Source organism: Adiantum capillus-veneris, chromosome 24 (genome assembly GCF_014529385.1).
Source record: "Adiantum capillus-veneris isolate H3 chromosome 24, ASM1452938v2, whole genome shotgun sequence".
Classification (NCBI taxonomy): domain Eukaryota; kingdom Viridiplantae; phylum Streptophyta; class Polypodiopsida; order Polypodiales; family Pteridaceae; genus Adiantum; species Adiantum capillus-veneris.
Genome location: NC_140954.1, coordinates 38,331,380 through 38,350,385, shown reverse-complemented (window position 1 = coordinate 38,350,385; position 19,006 = coordinate 38,331,380). Strand labels below are relative to the sequence as shown.

The window sequence follows — 19,006 nt, the reverse complement described above, 5'->3', positions numbered from 1 at the left end:
CCTTTTTGGGTAATTTAGCGTATTTTTCGAAGGGCGGCTCAAACTAAAATACCCCTAATGGTGAGTATCTATGTGGTATGGAAGAAGAATAACAATGGGCATAAGAGGGAATAGGAAAAGGAGATGCACATGGCTCTATAGTGATTTGTGCTTGTGTCAATCCTTGATAATGACTACATGTACATATGCACATGACTAGAGAAGAGGAATGAATTGAATATGAGTAATATACTCCTGAGCCATAGAGGCAGAAGGGGATGTGTCTCTTTTGAATACACTTGAATGGAGTAGAAAAGGTCTTAGATTGCTCACTTTTTCTCAACCAGAGAAAGCTAGTTCTGACCTTGTACATGAAGCTTGAAGGTTGCTTTTTTGAAAATTCTACAGACTTATATCCTCCCTCTCTCTCTCTCTATCTCTCTCTCTCTCTCTCTCTCTCTCTCACACACACACACACACACACACACACTACTTTCCACACTCAATGTTTGCTTTTTGTTCAATGGGTAGGTTCAGAGTCCAGAAGGGGCGGCGGCAGTGCAATGCATTTTCCTGCTCCCCCACCCATAGAATTCACACAAAGCGGAGGGAGGGTGAGCAGTTTGAGTGGTCAGCACCAAATCAATGGCTGGAATTGCACCAATCTCCTACGTGGCTGAAGATGTGCAAGCTTTCGGGTGGAAGTACCGGGAGGGTCGCCCATGAAATGGTGGGTCCGAAAATACCTTTGCTTTTTTCCAGCCAATGAGATGTTGCCATGGAGGAGGCACGCCCCTTTCTCTCTCTCTTCCGCCACCCCGTCTAATGGCTCTCAATACTCTACTTCTCCCTTGTCAATCATTTAATGACTTAAACAAGCCTTTGGCAAGTAGAGATGAGGTGTTGAGTGGAATATACATACAGCCTTTTCAGATATCTTGCATTACTCTTTTGACAATTGAATAAGGGGCAAGCAATAGAGTGACTAACTTGGCCATTTTTCTAATGCCATCTTTTGGCTTTCTCAAAGTCTAAAGAAGCCTTAGATAAAAGCCAGTTAGGCACACATTTGAAATTTTATTATTTCCATGATTGATTGGACCTACCTTTCCATCAGAATAGTTGAAATCTTCTTTTGTGTAGTTTGTCAATTGATGGGTCTTTTCATTTCACAGCCTTAGATGACTTGACTTTCTTTTCATTTTGTGTTTTCAGAATGCCAATGTGAACCTTCACCTTGTTTTTTTTTAGCAGCCCCAGGCACAGCACTTGAGGTCAAGCCCTGCAGAGCTTCTCAACGCTCGCTGCGATATCGTTGACAATATGATAGATCAAGCTTATAACATGCCCAAGACAACCCAAAGACCAACCAAGGCAATCAAAGTGTTGTGCAGCCGTTGAGGGTAAATGGACTGACCGTGATTAGCATCACAAACCTCTCTTCAACATGCAAAAGTGAGAGCAAGTTGGCCCTTATACACTAAGCTCATGGGTGTCGCTCAATTACATGTGAACTGAGCACATGAGTTCAACAAAAGGGGTTACTTAGCACCACTTTTAGACATTTTTAACATGTGGAAGGGTACAGGCCAACATACACTCTGTTGGCAAGAAATGAACAGGAATGTGATTAGGGACACGATGGGCCTGTATGTGCCTTATTGGCAAATGATCACCGGAGTATAGCATATGATAGCTTTTCCTTGTAATGAAGTCAACATATCAACAAGGTAAAGCCAATGGGCTCCAATCAAGAGGTATGGTCTAAGAAGGTATGAAAAACCAATCAAAGAAATTGAACTAGAAAAGTGTTTGTTATATTCATGAAAAATCTAGTCTTTGTTTTAGGCTTTGAACTCACATGATATGGAGGGTTTACATACAGGGCACCCCCCCATGAGGCTACTGGAAAAACACGCAAGCCGCGATTTCTAATCATTATCCAAAGATGGGGATCAAGGCAGAGATGCATGTAAGAAGCAAAAGGCTCAAAGACAGTCTACTCAAGGTTCTCCACAAAAGAAAACTGATGTGCAAAGAGACATAAAGAAGGGCCTCTCTTCTTGGTTGGCTTTTACACCCAACAGTGTTTTAAGTCCAATCAAACAGTTCAATCACATATATTCTCCTACCTTCCTTTACTTCTCTACTTTCTGTGCAGGATAAAGGTAGCAGGCAAGCATCATTGCTTCTTGCTTCTTCCCTTTAAGGTGCCAAGCAGCTATTGGCAGCTAAGTTCCAGCCCACATTCTAGAGTACCCAAGCCCATGCTTCCAACAACAGAACAAGCTTATGTCATTCTTTGCCAACAAGCAAGAAAAGACACCATATCCACATAAATTACATTGTCTTCAAATAGATTCCCACCGGTTATACTAGTGCGCGATACATGCCCGCGCACACACCCCCTTGCCGTTCAAATTCTGATGTCTTTGTGCACCCTCCCATACACCTTAACCATCTCTAAGCACAAGTTAACCATTAATTCCATCTATAAGCACAAGTTAACCATTAATTGACTCATGGTCACAGAAGAAGACAACTAGCTATCTTTGAAGAAAATGGCTGTCCGTTGGCACAATCCACAGCCCAAACACCTCAGACAGAGAATACTTTCACCACTAAGCCGTGGTCACAGACAAAACGACTAGCTATTTTTGAAGAAAATGGCTATCCATAGCATGAACCTTAACCCTCCCATACACCTTAACCATCTACAAGCACACCTTAACCACTAAGTCATGGTCTCGGGTGACAGTGACTAGCTATCTTGAAGAAAATGGCTATCCATTAGCCCAAATCACAACCCAAACACCTCAGAAAAAACACACCTTAACCACTAAGTCATGGTCACCGATGACAACAACTAGCTATCTTTGAAGATAATGGCTATCCATTTGCATAACTCACAACCCAAAAACCTCAGAAAATGCACAGCTTAACCACTAAGTCACGGTCGCCGACGACAACAACTAGATATCACTGAAGAAAATGGCTATCCATTGGCATAAAAGACCTCAGAAAAAGAAAACCGTAACCACTAAATCATGATCATCATCGGCAGCAGCATTTAGCTATCTTTGACTAGCCATCAGTATGAGCCACATCCCAAAAACCTCAAGAACAAAATAACAAATTTCATTCTTTGGGGATGAAACCATTACAAACATACATGAAAATGTGGGGGTGCTGTCCAAATCCTCACCCCAGTCCTAAAACCATAACTTCCATTCTTATTAACTGGCTGTTAAAATGTTCTTATTGGGCAATTTGTATCTGTGCATCAGGAGCACATTGGCTCCTTGAAAGAGGGCTCATGTACGAGCTTGCTGAAGGGGGTGCACCTAGCTGAGAGCTCTTGAAATTGACATGGTTTGGAGTGGCATAGCCTGGATGCTGTTGATGGCCCGAATCAAACGCACCTCTCCGGCCATAATTTCTGAAGCCCAGAAGCGGCGATAACGTCTTATTCCAAGCTCTCCCCCAGCTCCGTTCCTCCCTATCGATCATGTCGCCGTTCCCATATTCTATCTGCATATTCTCATTGCTATGTACAGTGAGAGACACTGAAGATGCCTGCTTAGAACTCCTTTGCATCTCAATACTTCTGCTCTTCCTTGACGCTGCCACTGACTTGCATTTTTGAAGAGCCGATGCTGCCGCTTGCCCCGGCGTCGTCACATCCTCTAAGCATTCATTACCTCCATTTGTTGTTGCAAGACTGTGCAAAGGAGAGCAATCTACCCTTTGCTGTTTCTTTCTTGCCTCTATCCGCTTCAACATCTGCTTGAAGCTGGGACGGGGGCCATCCCAAGAAAGCCTCCCTGCTTCAAGGGAAGGTAGGGGCGATCGGTTGGCTGATGCATCCGGTGCTGCAAGAGAAGCCTGCACCTTGCTACCAACAGCTGAATAGTTCATGCCTGCATCCTGCCGCTCATCGGTCTTGTATCGAGATCCCTTCCTCCGTTGGAACAGAGAGGATATCCATGATGGGTTCGCATGCACATCCCCGTTGCTCTCATTGGGCTCCACCTTAATGGCCGCCTCTCCCAGGTTAATCTCTGCTATGGATTCTAACTCAGCCATGTAAGCTTGCCTGTAGCTATTGGAAGAGCGGCCAATCGCATCGCTTGCACTCTTCCTCCCAGCAAGGACCATGACTTGAGGTGATTTTTGCGAGCCATTCTTGTCATCGAGATTGTAGGAGTCTGGGAGCAAGGGGGCATTCAGGAGAGAGCTTTTCCCTCTAGACATTGAGAACCAAGAGTTTCTTCTTTTACCAGAGGGGAACAGCTTCATATCAGATTCAGATGCATTACTTTGCTGGCAGCTCGCAGGCATTGACACAGGCTTCTCATTCTGACCGTTCGGCAGCGGAGACGAGGCCGGACCTACTTTTATGACTCCTTGATAGGGAGATTGAGCTACAAAACTTAACTGTTGATGTGCCTGTTTTACCTTTTGGAGAGCCACATTGAGTGAATCTTCCAGTTTGGCATGGCTATGGAAAGCCATCTCTGCAGAAGCTTTGGGGTTATGCATGGTGATAGAGGCAGCTGATCTTCCATGTGAGGATGAATGTGGACGAGTTGGCGGGATCGGCGGCCGCTTTTGCTCTTCATCACCGCCCATTTGCCTGACATGGGTCTGTCCAGCTCCATCTTCCGGGCTGATGGATTCAATGAGGAGGGTAAGGCGCTCGTGGAGGCAATGCGCGCATATGCCAATCACTCGCCGCTGCGGGTGAACAGAGCAACGATCTGAGAGGGAGCCCATATTCATGTACCTGTTTCACATAATTGTGCAATGTGTGTGTGTGTGTGTGTGTGTGTGTGTGTGTGTGCGCGCGCGCGCGCGCGTGCAGAGGGAATGTGTTGTGTATGGGAGTATATGATTGCGTGAATGTCAATATCTCTGTGTGGGCTAGGGGAGAAAAGCAAGCGAAATTGCCAGTGTGGGTCTTTATAGGTAGAGAGTGTGTGTGTGTGTGTGTGTGTGTGTGTGTGTGTGTGTGTGTGTGTGAGTGAGAGAAAGAGAGAGAGAGAGAGAAACCAGCTTGAGCCTTGCTAAGTTGCTAGGCAGTGTAAAGATCTGCGAGTGCAAGCCCTGCAAGCTCGCCTCAAGCAAGGAGAACGGCCAAAGTACTACCGCACTCCATTTAGAGAATTTTAAAAATATATTATTATTTGATTTTGAGAAAAAGGGTGAAACGTCTCTTTTATTTAGCACTCACAACAGACGGCGCCATTTCGAAATTAGGAATTTTATTATGATAAAAGAGCCAAATAATTTATCATGTTTATGACAATTAGGGCGCATCACATGGGCAGCAAGCCGCAAATTGATAAGAATCAAAACAAACCACCCACAAAATCTACAGCCCTTACTACAGTTAGTTTTGGGCCCTTTACTCCCCTTTCTATTAAGCTTTTTTTACCCTTACCTTATAATATAAGTTTTCATCAACCCCTCTTGCTTAACGTTAAAAGCGCCTCCTTATCCCTACTTGTAGAGGCACGTGATTTGTACCCAAGCTGTCCTCAATTAGCCACTCTCCCTCATGGGGGTTCCTACCCTCAACATCCAAGGGTCACGCGGTCTATAATGACCCCAAGCAGTGGCATCAAAGATTCATAGAGAGTCGTGGTAACCTCGAGGCGACCGGTTAGGTCACAAAAAGTCATCGGTGCCCCCTCGTCCCCCCCCCCCCCCCCCCCCCCCCCCCCCCCCCCCCCCCCCCGCGGTTCACAAACAAGTTTCGGATTGTGACCTCACCACTGTGACAGCCTAATAGCCTAAGGGAGCATTTGCATGAGTGGGACCCTCTCCTCATCAACTTACGATTTTTTTATTACAAGCAGAATCAAAACTACGCAAGTGAACTGTGTAGCATACCAAAAGGCAAAGGTAGAAGACGGGGTTTGCAAACTTTGTCGAAATCGACAGGAAACACATGCAACGTTTGCTAATGTGAGCAAGTGACGGTTGAACAAAGCCCATGGAAATCTACTCTAACCATGTGCTCATGTGGGTTTTGTTTCTCCCCTAGTCGCTTCCCCTACATCTAAGGCCCTTGTCAGAACGAGCGACGGACAGGCCAAAAAAAAGGTGCCTTTGGACGTGTTCGCTATCATACAAGGCGGATATATTGTAAATAATATACAGTTTCCCCATCAACAGCAACAGTTCAACACAACCCATGTCAGGCCTAGGGTAAGACGGGCCAGGGCCCAGGGCCACAACACAAATGGGGTACAAGGGAGTGTATATTTAGCAGGCGAAGGGTCTATGTTAGGCATGGTTGGGTGGAGAGTTGCATGTGCTAGTCCACAGTCTCTTATATTGGTATCATTACGGTTACACACCAAGTTTGGGTCCGCGGAGTGCCACACGCAATTGTAGTTTTCAAGCCGTTTTTCACAAAACTCATCGTGGACACATACTTTTCCATAAGGCGCCCTACAATTTAACCCCCCTTTCAAAGCTATTCGTACCCTCAAAAATGTGTTTTGATATGCATAGAGGAAAGTTTTTGTGGACACCTCAAGATATACCAAGTGTGTTTATCCTTGTTTTTGCTTACGATGAGAGCTTCTTTCACAGATCTACATGGCTGACATCCTCTGGAGCTTTCATGAAGTGTATGTTGCACTTTCTTGACGCAAAATAACATGTATATGTTGAATTTTGCACTCTCCCTCTTGCATGCACGTGCATGTAAGCAGATACGTTGTGAATTCAAGAACTTTAGTGTTGAGACGTTTGCTTATGCACATGCAGTTCTTCACACTCTTGTGATTTTTTAGTTTATAAGGATAAGAATGCTTTCTTGTTTTCACGAGACATGCACGTGTAGATTACCTAGTCCGAGTCTCTCTTAATTTATTAATGTCGTCTCATGAATGAGTTGTTGGATAGCCTACTTGCTACCACAGAAAGCGTCATCTATATGGGATGCATCTTGTGTATAGAGCCAATGATGTAAAGCGCCACCACTGTAGACATATGCAATGATCACAAGCCAATCTACCAGCCTCAATTGTTCCCGAGCAAAGTAGTTGATATTATAGTGGAAGCGTAAACAATGATTTAGTGGAATGAAGTCCACCATACTGGCACTTCATGCATGCATATCAAAAAATTAGAGTGATAAGCCCTTGGTTGTGATAAACCCTTGGCTTCAATGACAGTCTCAATAGTTTAAGTCGATGCCATGCGTGGCTTGCACGATTGTAGTGGCATGGATACATTCATCACAATTCACCGTTGCCAAACGTAAACTGTGAGCTTATATCCTCTTATTGCCAATTCACCAAACCTGTGTGTCATTATCCTTGATCCTAAGTCAATGGATAGTACTTTGGCATGGAATAGAAGACTTGCTTCATGGTAAGTCTTTCAAAGCACTTTGCTTTGTACAACAGAGAAATATTTTCCAAATGAAAAGTAAAAGACAAAAAAACAAGAAGAACTTGAAATCGGCTAACCTTTTTGCCCCTCTGAGATCAGTTGCCTTCACTTGAATCTGGATCATAGCCATGTATGCTGATAAATTTAGAGTCGTCAGATGTACCTTGCATGCTCTCGTGGCTTAGTTCATACCAATCTCTAAGAAAAAATCAGGTATACATGTTGCCAATTTTCCCCAAGTTTGTATGTTGATAGCATATTCCAAAATTTGGAAGCTTCTACGCAATATGCCCTAAAGTGAAGCTTTGATTTGCATAAGTTCATCAAAAAGATGAGTCAAAATGTAGCATGAGTTCTCATAGCTAACAGGTGCTCCTGTTGACACACACGTGTCAAAGCAAAACAGAATCAACGTCGTTGAGCTCTCATAGAGAATCGGCCTTGCCGAAGTGCATATCTAATTGAGAATCCTTAGATTGCCTAATATTGTGATAGTAAATAGCTCATAAAACATGGCTATCAAACTTCATGTAACTGCCCAATTCTGTTTGGTCGAAGCAACCTTTGCTTTTCAAGTTGGCATGGTAAAAATGTTTGTAATATTAGTGCAAATTATAAACTATAACTTGCTTATTGACTTGCTTAAAGTGCCACCCTTGGTGCTGGAATTTGTAGCACTCCGTTGCTGCGGTTTGCTTGAGTTGAATTCAGTCTGTAGCTTTGCTTTTCAACATTTTTTAATGGCATGGTCATACTAGACAGAGCTAAAAGAAAATTATTGTGTCGATTATCAACCTGGTTGAGTAGGATACCATACTAGAAGCATAAAAATGCCTACAATAATTGCATACACAAAGTGTACTTGAGTTTCCCAATATGGCTTGCAGGAACCTGTTGCCAATTACCCTTGAAAACCCGTCAGATCTAGCTTGCTGACAATGGGTTGATCATGACCGTTTCTGATTGCCAGCTTCTTGAAATGCAATAAGTGGTCATCCATGCCGAATACCTTTACCTTACAAGCCACATGCCGTGCGTGTACTTGCCTTTGCATGTCACACGGTAGAATAAGATCTGAGTTTTCATCCCAACTATGATAGCTATATTTCATGCAAATAATTATGGCATCACCTTGCAAAATTAAAAATGATCTTGTCGACGATCAACAAAGGATCGATCTTCAGTGCATCACAATTCACTACCACCTCTGCCTTGGTTGGACAATGTTAGATGACATAAGTATTGTTGGAGTAATTCTTGCATCAAGAATTATCATGTACAAACCTCTTTGAGAAACACGAAAATATACATATAGCTAGATATCCCCGAAGAACATGAATCTCCCACCTTAGGATCATTCGTTGTCGATGTTCTCTGCTTAATGACATGCGTATGAGAAGCCGACCTTATTGTGCAAGGAAATTCACGAAATTTCCTTTCGAAGGACCATGTCCTTGTCGAGATTCATTACCGAGATCACTATTTGTTGTGTTTGGCATGGGTGGAAGCGATTTATGGCGTGCTTTGAAGCGCCCCTTGCCATTTTCTCCACTCTTTTCGACTCATGCAGTTGTCGAATTCTCCCCTTTCCCTTTGTTGACTACATGTCTTATGCTTCTTTGTCTGAGAGATCCTTTTGATCCCATATTCACATCGTTTTGCATGTGTTGCCCTTGGCACTATGTAGCGACCGTCGCTATCATGGAAGGATGCCCCACATTAGGGCACCCCGTTTTTGCTTTTAAAAAATGAATAATTTGCTCTCGTTCTGCAACCTGCAGTGTTGGTGAATTCCATTGAGAGAGAAAACTCCACTTGGCACCCTTGTTGGGCTTTTCCAATGTTGTCAAACAGAAACGAGAAATTTCCCTCCTGCCGCCGCTGGGCACTCAACAAGCTCAAAACCGACGCAATCCATGCATTTTGGACTCCACGTTGTGTGTGTATAGGGGATCATTCCCACGTGGGGTTTTTGAGTGACCCTGCACACGATCAACCTCCAAATCCCCTTTCTTCTTACTCACGACCCCAAGCTTGCCATAATCCTCTTTCTTCGAACTCACGACTTCAAGCTTGCTATGAAGGGGGGGGGGGGGGGGGGGGGGGGGGGGGGGAGAGAGAGAGAGAGAGAGAGAGAGAGAGAGAGAGAGAGAGAGAGAGAGAGAGAGAGCATCCATGAGAGATCGATGCAATGACCCTTCATGCTTTGCCCCCTCCTCCATCACCATTCTTCCCTGAGCTCTAATACCATTGTGGGGGACTCGGGACTAGCACATGAAACTCTCCACCCAACCATACCTAATATAGGTCCTTGTCCTACTAAATATAGGTGGCCTTGTACTGCATGTGTGTCTTGGGCCTTGGACCTGGCCCGTCTTACCCTAGGAATCCCAAGTGTCAAAAATGGATTTTTGAGCCATGAGGCTGATAAAGATATTTTGCACATTCTAGGGAGCAAGTTTTGTTTCATTTGGAGCACTATAGCTACATGAAATCGTCGTATTAAGCTTGCGGTAAGAAGGTTAGCTTTTGGTGTCTGACACACACCTGAGACCGATCTACGTGAGAGCACACTAGACGTGGGTTTGCCGAGAGATTAGCTATCTCTTGTAGCCTACATGTAGCCCAAAGAGATCACTAAAAATTCCTTACTTCCTCTAGGTTCAACTAGAGTAAAACACTTTTTGGATTTATCACTGTTGAGAGGTGCTTGAGAATAGGGATACTTGGTGAGGATCTTGGTAGCATTAGATTAGTTGGACGGGTTGGGTGAAGGGTCCTTGAGACTAGGAATTAGTTGAGAAGGATAACGGCAAGGTAGGATTAAAAATTTGTCACTCAAAGTTGATATTTTTTCCACATAGTGCACTCTTTTTATTGTGTAGGAGAAGGGTAAGTAAAAACTAGTCACATTGCATTTAATTTGAATTCCTCTGAAAAAACACCAAAAATTTGTCAAAGCCATCTTTGGTGCGCCAAAGATAAAAAGACCTTCCCAGTGCACAATTTTAAGTTTTTCAAGTACAAAGAGTGTTCAAACATATGGAAAAATCCATCCATAACCTAAAAGTGAAATTGGGTTTGCAAAATAGGCAATACTATCTTAGGCGCACCTAAGGTAAAAAGGGGATTTTTTGGGTTGAACTTAGGAAATTGAACTTGCAGGGAGTTAGATCACCTTGTTTTGACAGTCCCTATTAATTTCAATACATTTTGAACCACAGAAAAACCTGGTTGAGCTCAAACTTGGTAAAAACTGCCATTTGTGAGAAATTGGGGAAAGTAGCCAAACATTGAAACCAGAGCATGGGTAAGCTTTAAGCATTAAGGAAAATCATACTGTGAAATAAAATTTGCAAAAAGTTCAAATTTTAGAGAATTTTATCTTTGGCGTGCTAAAAATAGAAATTCTACCAGAGGGGTGATTTTGACAAAATTTTCATTGACAAACCTCATTTGAACATTATAGAGCTCTTGAGCAAGTTTGAACAACTTTGAAGCTGTGCAAAGACTGGAAACACAAAACAATTGGAAACCTTCAGAATTAGCAAAAAAGTGTGATAAAACACTTACCTACAATCCAAACTTTGTAAAACTCACTTGAGAGACTTGAAGTTACATATGAAAACCCTAGAAAATTATATTGGACAAAAATCTATTAAAATAGTGGAATTTTATCTTCGGCACATCGAAGATAGATATTCTATCAAAAAGGTGATTTCTTTATCTTGACACCAGGGTTAGCTTCGTCTGGTGGTCAAAGTCCGATTCCATCTCTCAAAAAGGGTGTAGCCATCTTTGGCGTGCCCAAGATATCTTGCACACATTAACTGCATTTTGTCTCATTGAGTGAATCTAGTGATTAGTGATAGGAATTGTCAAATACTCTATGACTTCAAATTAACAATTGTGGAATCGCATACGGAATGAAGTGCTTGTGTGTAGGAAATGACATCTTAAGGCACGGGTGACGGCTCAGAAGCATTGTGTCTGAACCAAAGAGCATCTTTCCATGTTTGAAGTATCTGTTAATTGCTTGTGTCCATTTATGAACTTGAGATCTAGTAGGGTGTTAGGTATCTCGGCACATTGGGAGAAAATTTGAGTAGGGTGTCTAGAGAAGAGAGTGTGAATCGGGGGGATATATTGTCCACCATTGTAGAAGAATTCAGAGACACCTACTACTGGGATACAAGTTTGGAAATGTCATCCATGTCTATGGAAACTTCTTTTGAGTCGAGGTCAGTTACCCAGGGCGATACCGCCCAGGGCGTTCACTAAGTAAAATTTTCCTATATCATGTACATTCACCAAAATGGATTTTAATTACCCTTTACACCCCTCTTGTACACATGAATTTGTAAATTTACAAGAAATTAAAATCCCTTATGTTAAATGCACGTGCTATGTTACATATACTTTAGTGAACTCCCCGAGCGATACCGTTATATATTGACCTTTCTCAGGGAAAATGACCATGGAGCATTCATATATTTGGATGTGAAGATAGGCCATGTGCATGCATAGATGACCATGAGATTGAATTTGAGATAGAGGTTAGGGTCAACAAGCAAGGGAAATCATATATGGACCCTAAGGGTACTGTGTATGTAATCAAGGAGAATCTCAAAATGGTGGATAAATGGGAAAACCTTGTATAGACTCCTATGCCCAAAGAGGACATCATGGAAGGAGCACCTTCTATTGGACTATTGGACTATAAATTAGTCAACTCGAGAATCATGAGACGCTTGAAAACCGATAATGAGACCTTAGGGGTTTATTACTAGGAAAACTTGGATTCGAATGAAATTGTTATAGGTGAAAGATGCAAGACCTGTAATTCTTTAGGATAGTATTTTGTGTATATATTCAAGAGAGATGATGGAGTGATGCCTGCTTTTAGCTTTTGAGATAAGTACAATAACATATTTATGTCGATGTCTCTTGAGGACATTGAGGCGATCTTGTATCAAGGGTAGTCGATCAAGCATTATTTGCCTAAGCGAGGGAAAGTAGATGTTCCATAGTCCTCCATAATAGCATGCAAAATGAGAGTGTTTAAGGTCTACTACTTGGGCGGATTACTTTTTGACATATGTATGAACCTTAGTCTAGTATGGTGACTTTTCACACCTTGAGAAGTAGAAGTTTGTTTTGGTTTTTCATGGGAAGAAGATGATTCAGGTATGTAGCATGAAGATGATTGGTGGATTTTCTGTGTATCCATGGCAAAATTCTGAATGTCAGATGCAGTTTGTCAAATCATTTTTCTTCTTCTCAGTCTCATTGTCTATGTATTCCTTGTTCTAAGTATGAATCAAATCCAACAATGTTCATTTGGAAATGTACGGGTAGTTGAAGTAATGTTTTGCAAAATGAAAATTTTTTTGGTTTGTCAGAGTAGAAGTCACATAGAGTTGTCAGAGTCTAGGAAGGAAAAACTATCCTTGCCCGAGCGCGTTATACACTGGTGATCACGGTGTTGATGATGGGGCTTCATGGGCAAATTTACTCTTTCGTGTGGGATTGATAAGTGCCAAGAAGATTGTCAATCAACAGTTATGATGACGGTTAAAGTGACTAACAAGAAGGCAAGGTTTACAATAAAGCTAGAGAGATGAACAGACTCGGGAAGAAGGCGAAGAGTTTGCAAAGCAAAAAGAGAAAGATGATCAGAATACAAGGAGAAATCTGATTTGCAGAGATGCCACAAGGTAACTTTCTGTAGCAAGGTTTTCAAGAAGAATTAAAGTATCAAGAACTTAAAATATTTCAATCAGATTAAGCAACCAATTAAATGAACTTTGTGGATCTTGGTATAGCATCCGTGACTCTCCATTTAGCAAATTTAATAGGTCTCGGATTGGTGCGGTGCACCTTTTTTGAGGGTTGAATATGATTGTTGGATTTTAATGATGTGATCATAATGGGGGGTAAAAAGAAGAAGAAGAAGAAGAAGTGCGAGATTTGCATGAGTAGGAAGCATCAGGTGGATGATTTTCCATGTGCATTTGATGAGTGTTCGAAGGGAGATGCATGTAGGAAATGGTGTATGGTTGATCTATGAACAAAGTTTCATAAAATAATTTGTCAAGTTCATAAAGCAACAGATTGGGGGGAAATGAAAAATGCATTACAAAGGTTAGCTGATTTTGAGGATGACTTGGAGAATGCATATGAATGGTTGGATAATCATAGAGGGGGCATGTGAAAGTCATGGTTCAAGTAGAAAAAGCATTGCGCGGTTACAAAAAGCATGTGAGAAGTTGAGAGATACATCTGAGGATGAGTTCGACGACAGTCAAGTGATGATGATGACATCTGGATTGGCATGAAGTTTGAAATTCACCAAGTGGGAGTAGCAAAGATGGAGAAGAAGAAAGTGCAAAAGGAGCTTGGCCAAGAGATCCTCAAAGAGCCCTTATCTACTCCTAACCTACCACTAGAGTATGCTCATGCAGTGACTGAGGAATTTCTACCAAACATGTCCACACAGGAGGATTTGTAGTTGGACGATGTTGCGGAATTGATACATGCACCCCATAAACACATTTTGAAATCACGAACCCAATGCGTTGAACGAACCTTAGAGAAGTTTACATATGCTAATTGTGATGGTTTGCAAATTCAAGCAAAAAGTCATTTTATTGTGTCTGATATTGCGGTTTGTCACGAGAAGTCATTTTATAAGTCAAAAGAAGGAGATGCGGATCAAAATACAATTCAGGAGTCAAAATTCAAACAAAGGTCTAATTTGAATGAAGATTGGAATTTTCAGAAGGGGGGGCTACACTAAAGGAGGAAATCACTAGAGATGAGTTCTTATATGATAAACCAATGAAGAAGGTTTCACGAGTAAAAGAGGATGATTCACAGGATTTGAATCTAGGATCTGAAGTCAACCCAAAAGTTGTCAAAGTCAGTGTCAACGTAGATGACAGATTTAAGGAGGATAGTAAGTAGTTGTTGCAAGAGTTCATTGATGTATTCGCTTGGGATCCAAAAGTGTATAAACATCAGATCAATTTAAAGGAGGTGTTTGACTGCACTAAAGAGCTTTGGAACCAAGATATTGGATTGTTTCAAGAGCATTTGACAATGCCCATTGACAAATACAAAGCATGGTTTGAGGCTGCAGGAGAGCATACAGTCGAGGCAAAGAATGTTAAGTTAAAGGCAAGGGTTGAAGGATTGGAAATGCAAGTGCAAGCAGCAAGGAAGGAAGGGATGATGCAGAGGACCAATCTATTGTTTGAGGTTCAGGATAAACTTGTTGAAGATGATAAAGAGCTCGGAAAGGCAGCAAAGCTTATTGAAGATGCGGATGTAGAGCAGGAGTCAATGGAATGTCAAACTCTTATGTGGGAAGTTACAAAAATTATCGATGGTCAAAACTCTTGTTTAGAAGTATCTAAATCTTTGATGTTGATCACAAATGTTCACTCTAACTTTCATGATGTTTTCATTGTGAAGAAAGTTGGTGATCAAATTGATTACTTGGCAGATTTGGGTTCAGATTTATTTGACTTTTTTTTTAAATAGAATTAAACTTGGAGGATGTCAAGTGCAAATATTTGAAGGATATGCAGCAGGTTTTACAAGTCTAATTATGCCAAAACAGGTGTGGAGGATCAAATCGGATTCAAGGAGGAAGTATGAGGCGGAATTTTTTAGTGTTCCAAAAGTGTTGTCTAATTTGACAGTCAAGTTTCTTTCATTCAACTTTACAAGGGAGTATAGTCCGATTTTCAAAATGTGGAGGAAACATTTTTTTAATTACAAGGCAAGAAGTCAGATAAGTAAAAAGTCAGCAGTGCGGCAGATCGATCAGAAATCACTGGAGGATTATGTTGCACATGGAAAGGTAGAGGATTTGCAAAATTTGAAAGAGGATATTTTGATGGAATTTATGCTGATTTTGTTTTATCTTTGCAAGATTATTTTCCTATCTAGTTTACGGATCAAGGGATTGTGGGTGTGAGGTCAGCCTTTGGCTCAAGCCACCGAGTTGTGCCAAGTGTTTAAGGGCTACTACTTGGGCAAATTACTTTTTGACATATGTATGAACCTTAGTCTAGTATGGTGACTTTTCACATATTGAGAAGTAGAAGGTCATTTTTGGTTTCATGGGAAGAAGATGATTTGGTTATGTAGCGTGAAGATGATTGGCGGATTTTCTGTGTATCTATGGCAGAATTCTGAATGTCAGATGCAGATCATCTGTCTCATTCTCTGTGTATTCCTTGTTCTGAGTATGAATCAAATGCAGCAGTGTTCACTTGGAAATGTATGGGTAGTTGAAGTAATGTTGTGCAGAAGGCATAATTCTTAGGTTTGTCAAAGTAGAAGTCAGATAGAGTTGTCAGAGTCTAGGAAGAAAAAATTGTTCTTGCTCGAGTGTGTTATACAGAGAGGGGATCTACCATGAGTCAGACACAAGTTAGGGAACTTGATGACTTAATACCAAAATACTGGATTAACGGAGGGAACCATGCACCTCCTAATGTGGACTTAGATGGTGACATGAGAACCAAATGTGGGTTCAGTGAGTCACATAGACCAAACACTTTGTTCGATGACATAGGGCCCATAGCACCTGTTGCTAGATGGGAGGACAAGCGCTACATAGGCAAGTGAGACCTGCAAATTTCCCTGAGTGGATGAAGAAATACGATGGAAATGGCTATCCTCACAATCACTTAGCAACCTTTAGACAATTTCTCAGAGCGGAGAAAGTTTACAACTTCCATACATAATATGAAGAGTTTGGATTAACACTTGGGAGTAAAGCTCTCACATGGTTTCAAAATCTAAGGAATGGCACAATTACAAATTTGGCAACACTAGTGAGTAGATTTATAATAGCTTTCTCAAAAACTGGGATTAAGCATAACACTACTGCACAAATTTACTTCAAACAAAATACTGGGGAAAGTGTAAGGGATTGCACTAGTAGATTTGAGCAATATGTAGTGAAACGTCCTAGGAAAGAACTTCCAGGGCAAGAAATGTTAGTCTCTCTATTTTTAGAGGGCTTAATCAACAAAAACTTGCACGCAAGCCTTTATAGCATGAAACACAGAACCTTGAATGCATGTATACTTGATGCTATAGATCTTGGGAACAATTGCAAGATCTACTCTGAAAAGGAAGACACGACAGACACAAGGAGTGAGCGGATAGTTGCAATAGTACCTTCACAAGGAGGACCAGTAGAGACAACCACTCCTTGTCAAGTTTGGAAGAGGTTCTCAAGACTGTCACTCAGACTTTGGCACAATTGCAAAGACAGATGCCTATGAAAACGCATGGACTAGGTCCTTACCCTGTCCCATCAATAGCATGTCAACCTTAGCCTCCTAGAGCAAACAAATGGTGTGCAATACAGGGAAAATGGATGAATCATGAAACTCATGAATGTTACTATAGGCCAAAGTATGATGGAAATCTATAATACGTTCTTGTGAGACCACAAGGGAAATTGGCCTATCGATATCTAGCAAACATAGTTCCAAGCCCAAAGCTTGTAGGTGGAATGGAGAGACCACAACTAGTGTTAGGGCAACAACATCCCTTACCTGGAGGTAATGCTATCTCCATGAAGATTATGCAACCTGAGGAGATGAGAGTCGAGCACACCTTGGTTCATGTAACCTCGTACGAGGAGGAGCTGGAATGGTGGTGGAAAGCTAGTAGCAATCACAACCAGTACCAACTAATGAGCTTGTGTACTACGCACCATCGGAAGCTCCTCCTGTGTATTTTATTGCAAATCAAGGTAACAGACCACCGATGGGAAGACCACAACAATCGCAACAAATAATTGGGGATGTCCTAAGTGTGGAGCACCAGATCATTGGAAGAATGAGCGCCCACTTGGCAGAAGAGAGCTAGTCCCACCACATGTTTATTGTACAGAGTGTAGTAAGAAAGGGGAACACTTTCCCAAAGAGTGCCCAAAAAATCCAAACAACAAAGATAAAATACGGATAACATTAGTGGAAGTAGTATCATCTAGTTCATCTGAATCTGAGCTGGCTATGCCTCTCCAGGTAGTCACGAGGGCTCAAGAAAAAATGAAGAAACCAAATGAAAATAAGGGGTCCGAGAGTAGTGAAAAATCTCCGTCAGAATCTCAAAAAGCTCAAAGACAAAGATATGAAGAGCAAAAAAGGAAACTAAATGTGCAAATTGAGGCTAAAGCCAAAGAATCATAGAGAAGAAAACCAATCCAAAATTTAGAGAACTTGAAGAATATTTTGTGATATCGGGGGGATCAACGTTGGTAGACAAAATGTATGAACCAATAAACACCGCCTTGGAAGGCTACCAAGCAAATTTGTAGGCTAGAAAAACCTGGAAAATAAATGGTAGCACTATCCTCATCCAAAGCTTGAAGCTGCAAAGCTAGAGGCTTTCAAGAAAGTTGTAAAAATCACAAAAGAACTGATGGAATCATGCAAACTTATATCAAGTGGAATATGAAAAATAAACCACGGAGCAAGAAGTCATTTTTGAACCACCAGAGGAACTGACAACTGAACCAAGAGCATTAGTGCAGATTTGGAGGAAGGTATAGAGGAAATCCCTCTAGTCCAAGAAGACTAACCAGCAAAACTATGGGAACAAGTGAGATTAAAACATGGAAACACAACCACCTCCTTTTGAGAAACTATATCTTAGACAATCTTGTACGGAAAGAGACACTCTATCTATCCATGGAGATTGGAGAGTAGAACCTTTTGTGAGTTCTAAGGCGAACTCACTCAAAACTCTACCTTCATATGTGGGCAAGCATGAGGGACAATCTATATATGCAAAACCACCAAAATTCACACACCAAAGACACCTTTGGATGTAACTAACATACATTCAATCATGTCCATGCCAGTAAAATGCACCATAACTATGGGAGAACTATTGAGCATTAAATCTCACTTGGTGGCAGATTTTTGAAACAATTTGGAAAAAAATAGGGATCAAGGGATTAAGATGGAACCCATTGAACACGTAAAACAGGAAAGAACCATGGGAAAAATAGCCAAATCTATCCCAATAAACAAAGGAGAGGACTATTGTGAAGGAGAAGAAGGCAATACCACCTTGCCTGTAGAATATGCAGGGTTAAATCTCTCGTGATGCTAGATAGTGGGGTTGGAATAGCCATTGCCACAAAGGAACTATAGGAAGCTTGGGGAAAACCTGCTATTAGAAAGATGCACATGAAATTGCAACTAGCTGACATACATGAAGAGAGACCCATAGGCCTACTAGAGGGGGTAATTGTCACTTCTTATGGAATAGACTATGAGCACACCTTTGCTATTGTGTAGTTTGGATCCAAGTCTAACTACGACATTATATTGGGAAGACCTTTTTTGAGACAATTATAGATGATTTAGGATTGGGGCTATAACGCCATATATTTGAGACAATCTAGATCCATAACAAGAATCAATTTACCAGATCACTCCTACAGGGATGTGAAGGAGACTCCAGTCCAGGACTTCGGTCCAGGACTTGGATACTAGATCATTAGCATCAATAGGCACAAAACTTCCTTCCTGGCTCAAAGATGATACACCCATGTGGACATATGCATCCTCTGAACATG

The 19,006-nt window shown here is 41.6% G+C and overlaps 1 protein-coding gene across 1 annotated transcript; it reads right to left on the bottom strand.

Moving 5' to 3' along the window:
* Positions 1 to 3,099: 3,099 nt before the first annotated feature.
* Positions 3,100 to 5,093, bottom strand: LOC147426227 (uncharacterized). The gene has a single exon (XM_086499094.1). It carries the CDS (start codon positions 4,759 to 4,761, stop codon positions 3,238 to 3,240), a length of 1,524 nt encoding a protein of 507 aa, XP_086355220.1. The 5' UTR covers positions 4,762 to 5,093; the 3' UTR covers positions 3,100 to 3,237.
* Positions 5,094 to 19,006: the final 13,913 nt, after the last annotated feature.

Bases quoted from the DNA above. Each gene is read 5' to 3' on its own strand.
- LOC147426227 (XM_086499094.1), bottom strand. From the start codon at position 4,761: ATGAATATGGGCTCCCTCTCAGATCGTTGCTCTGTTCACCCGCAGCGG.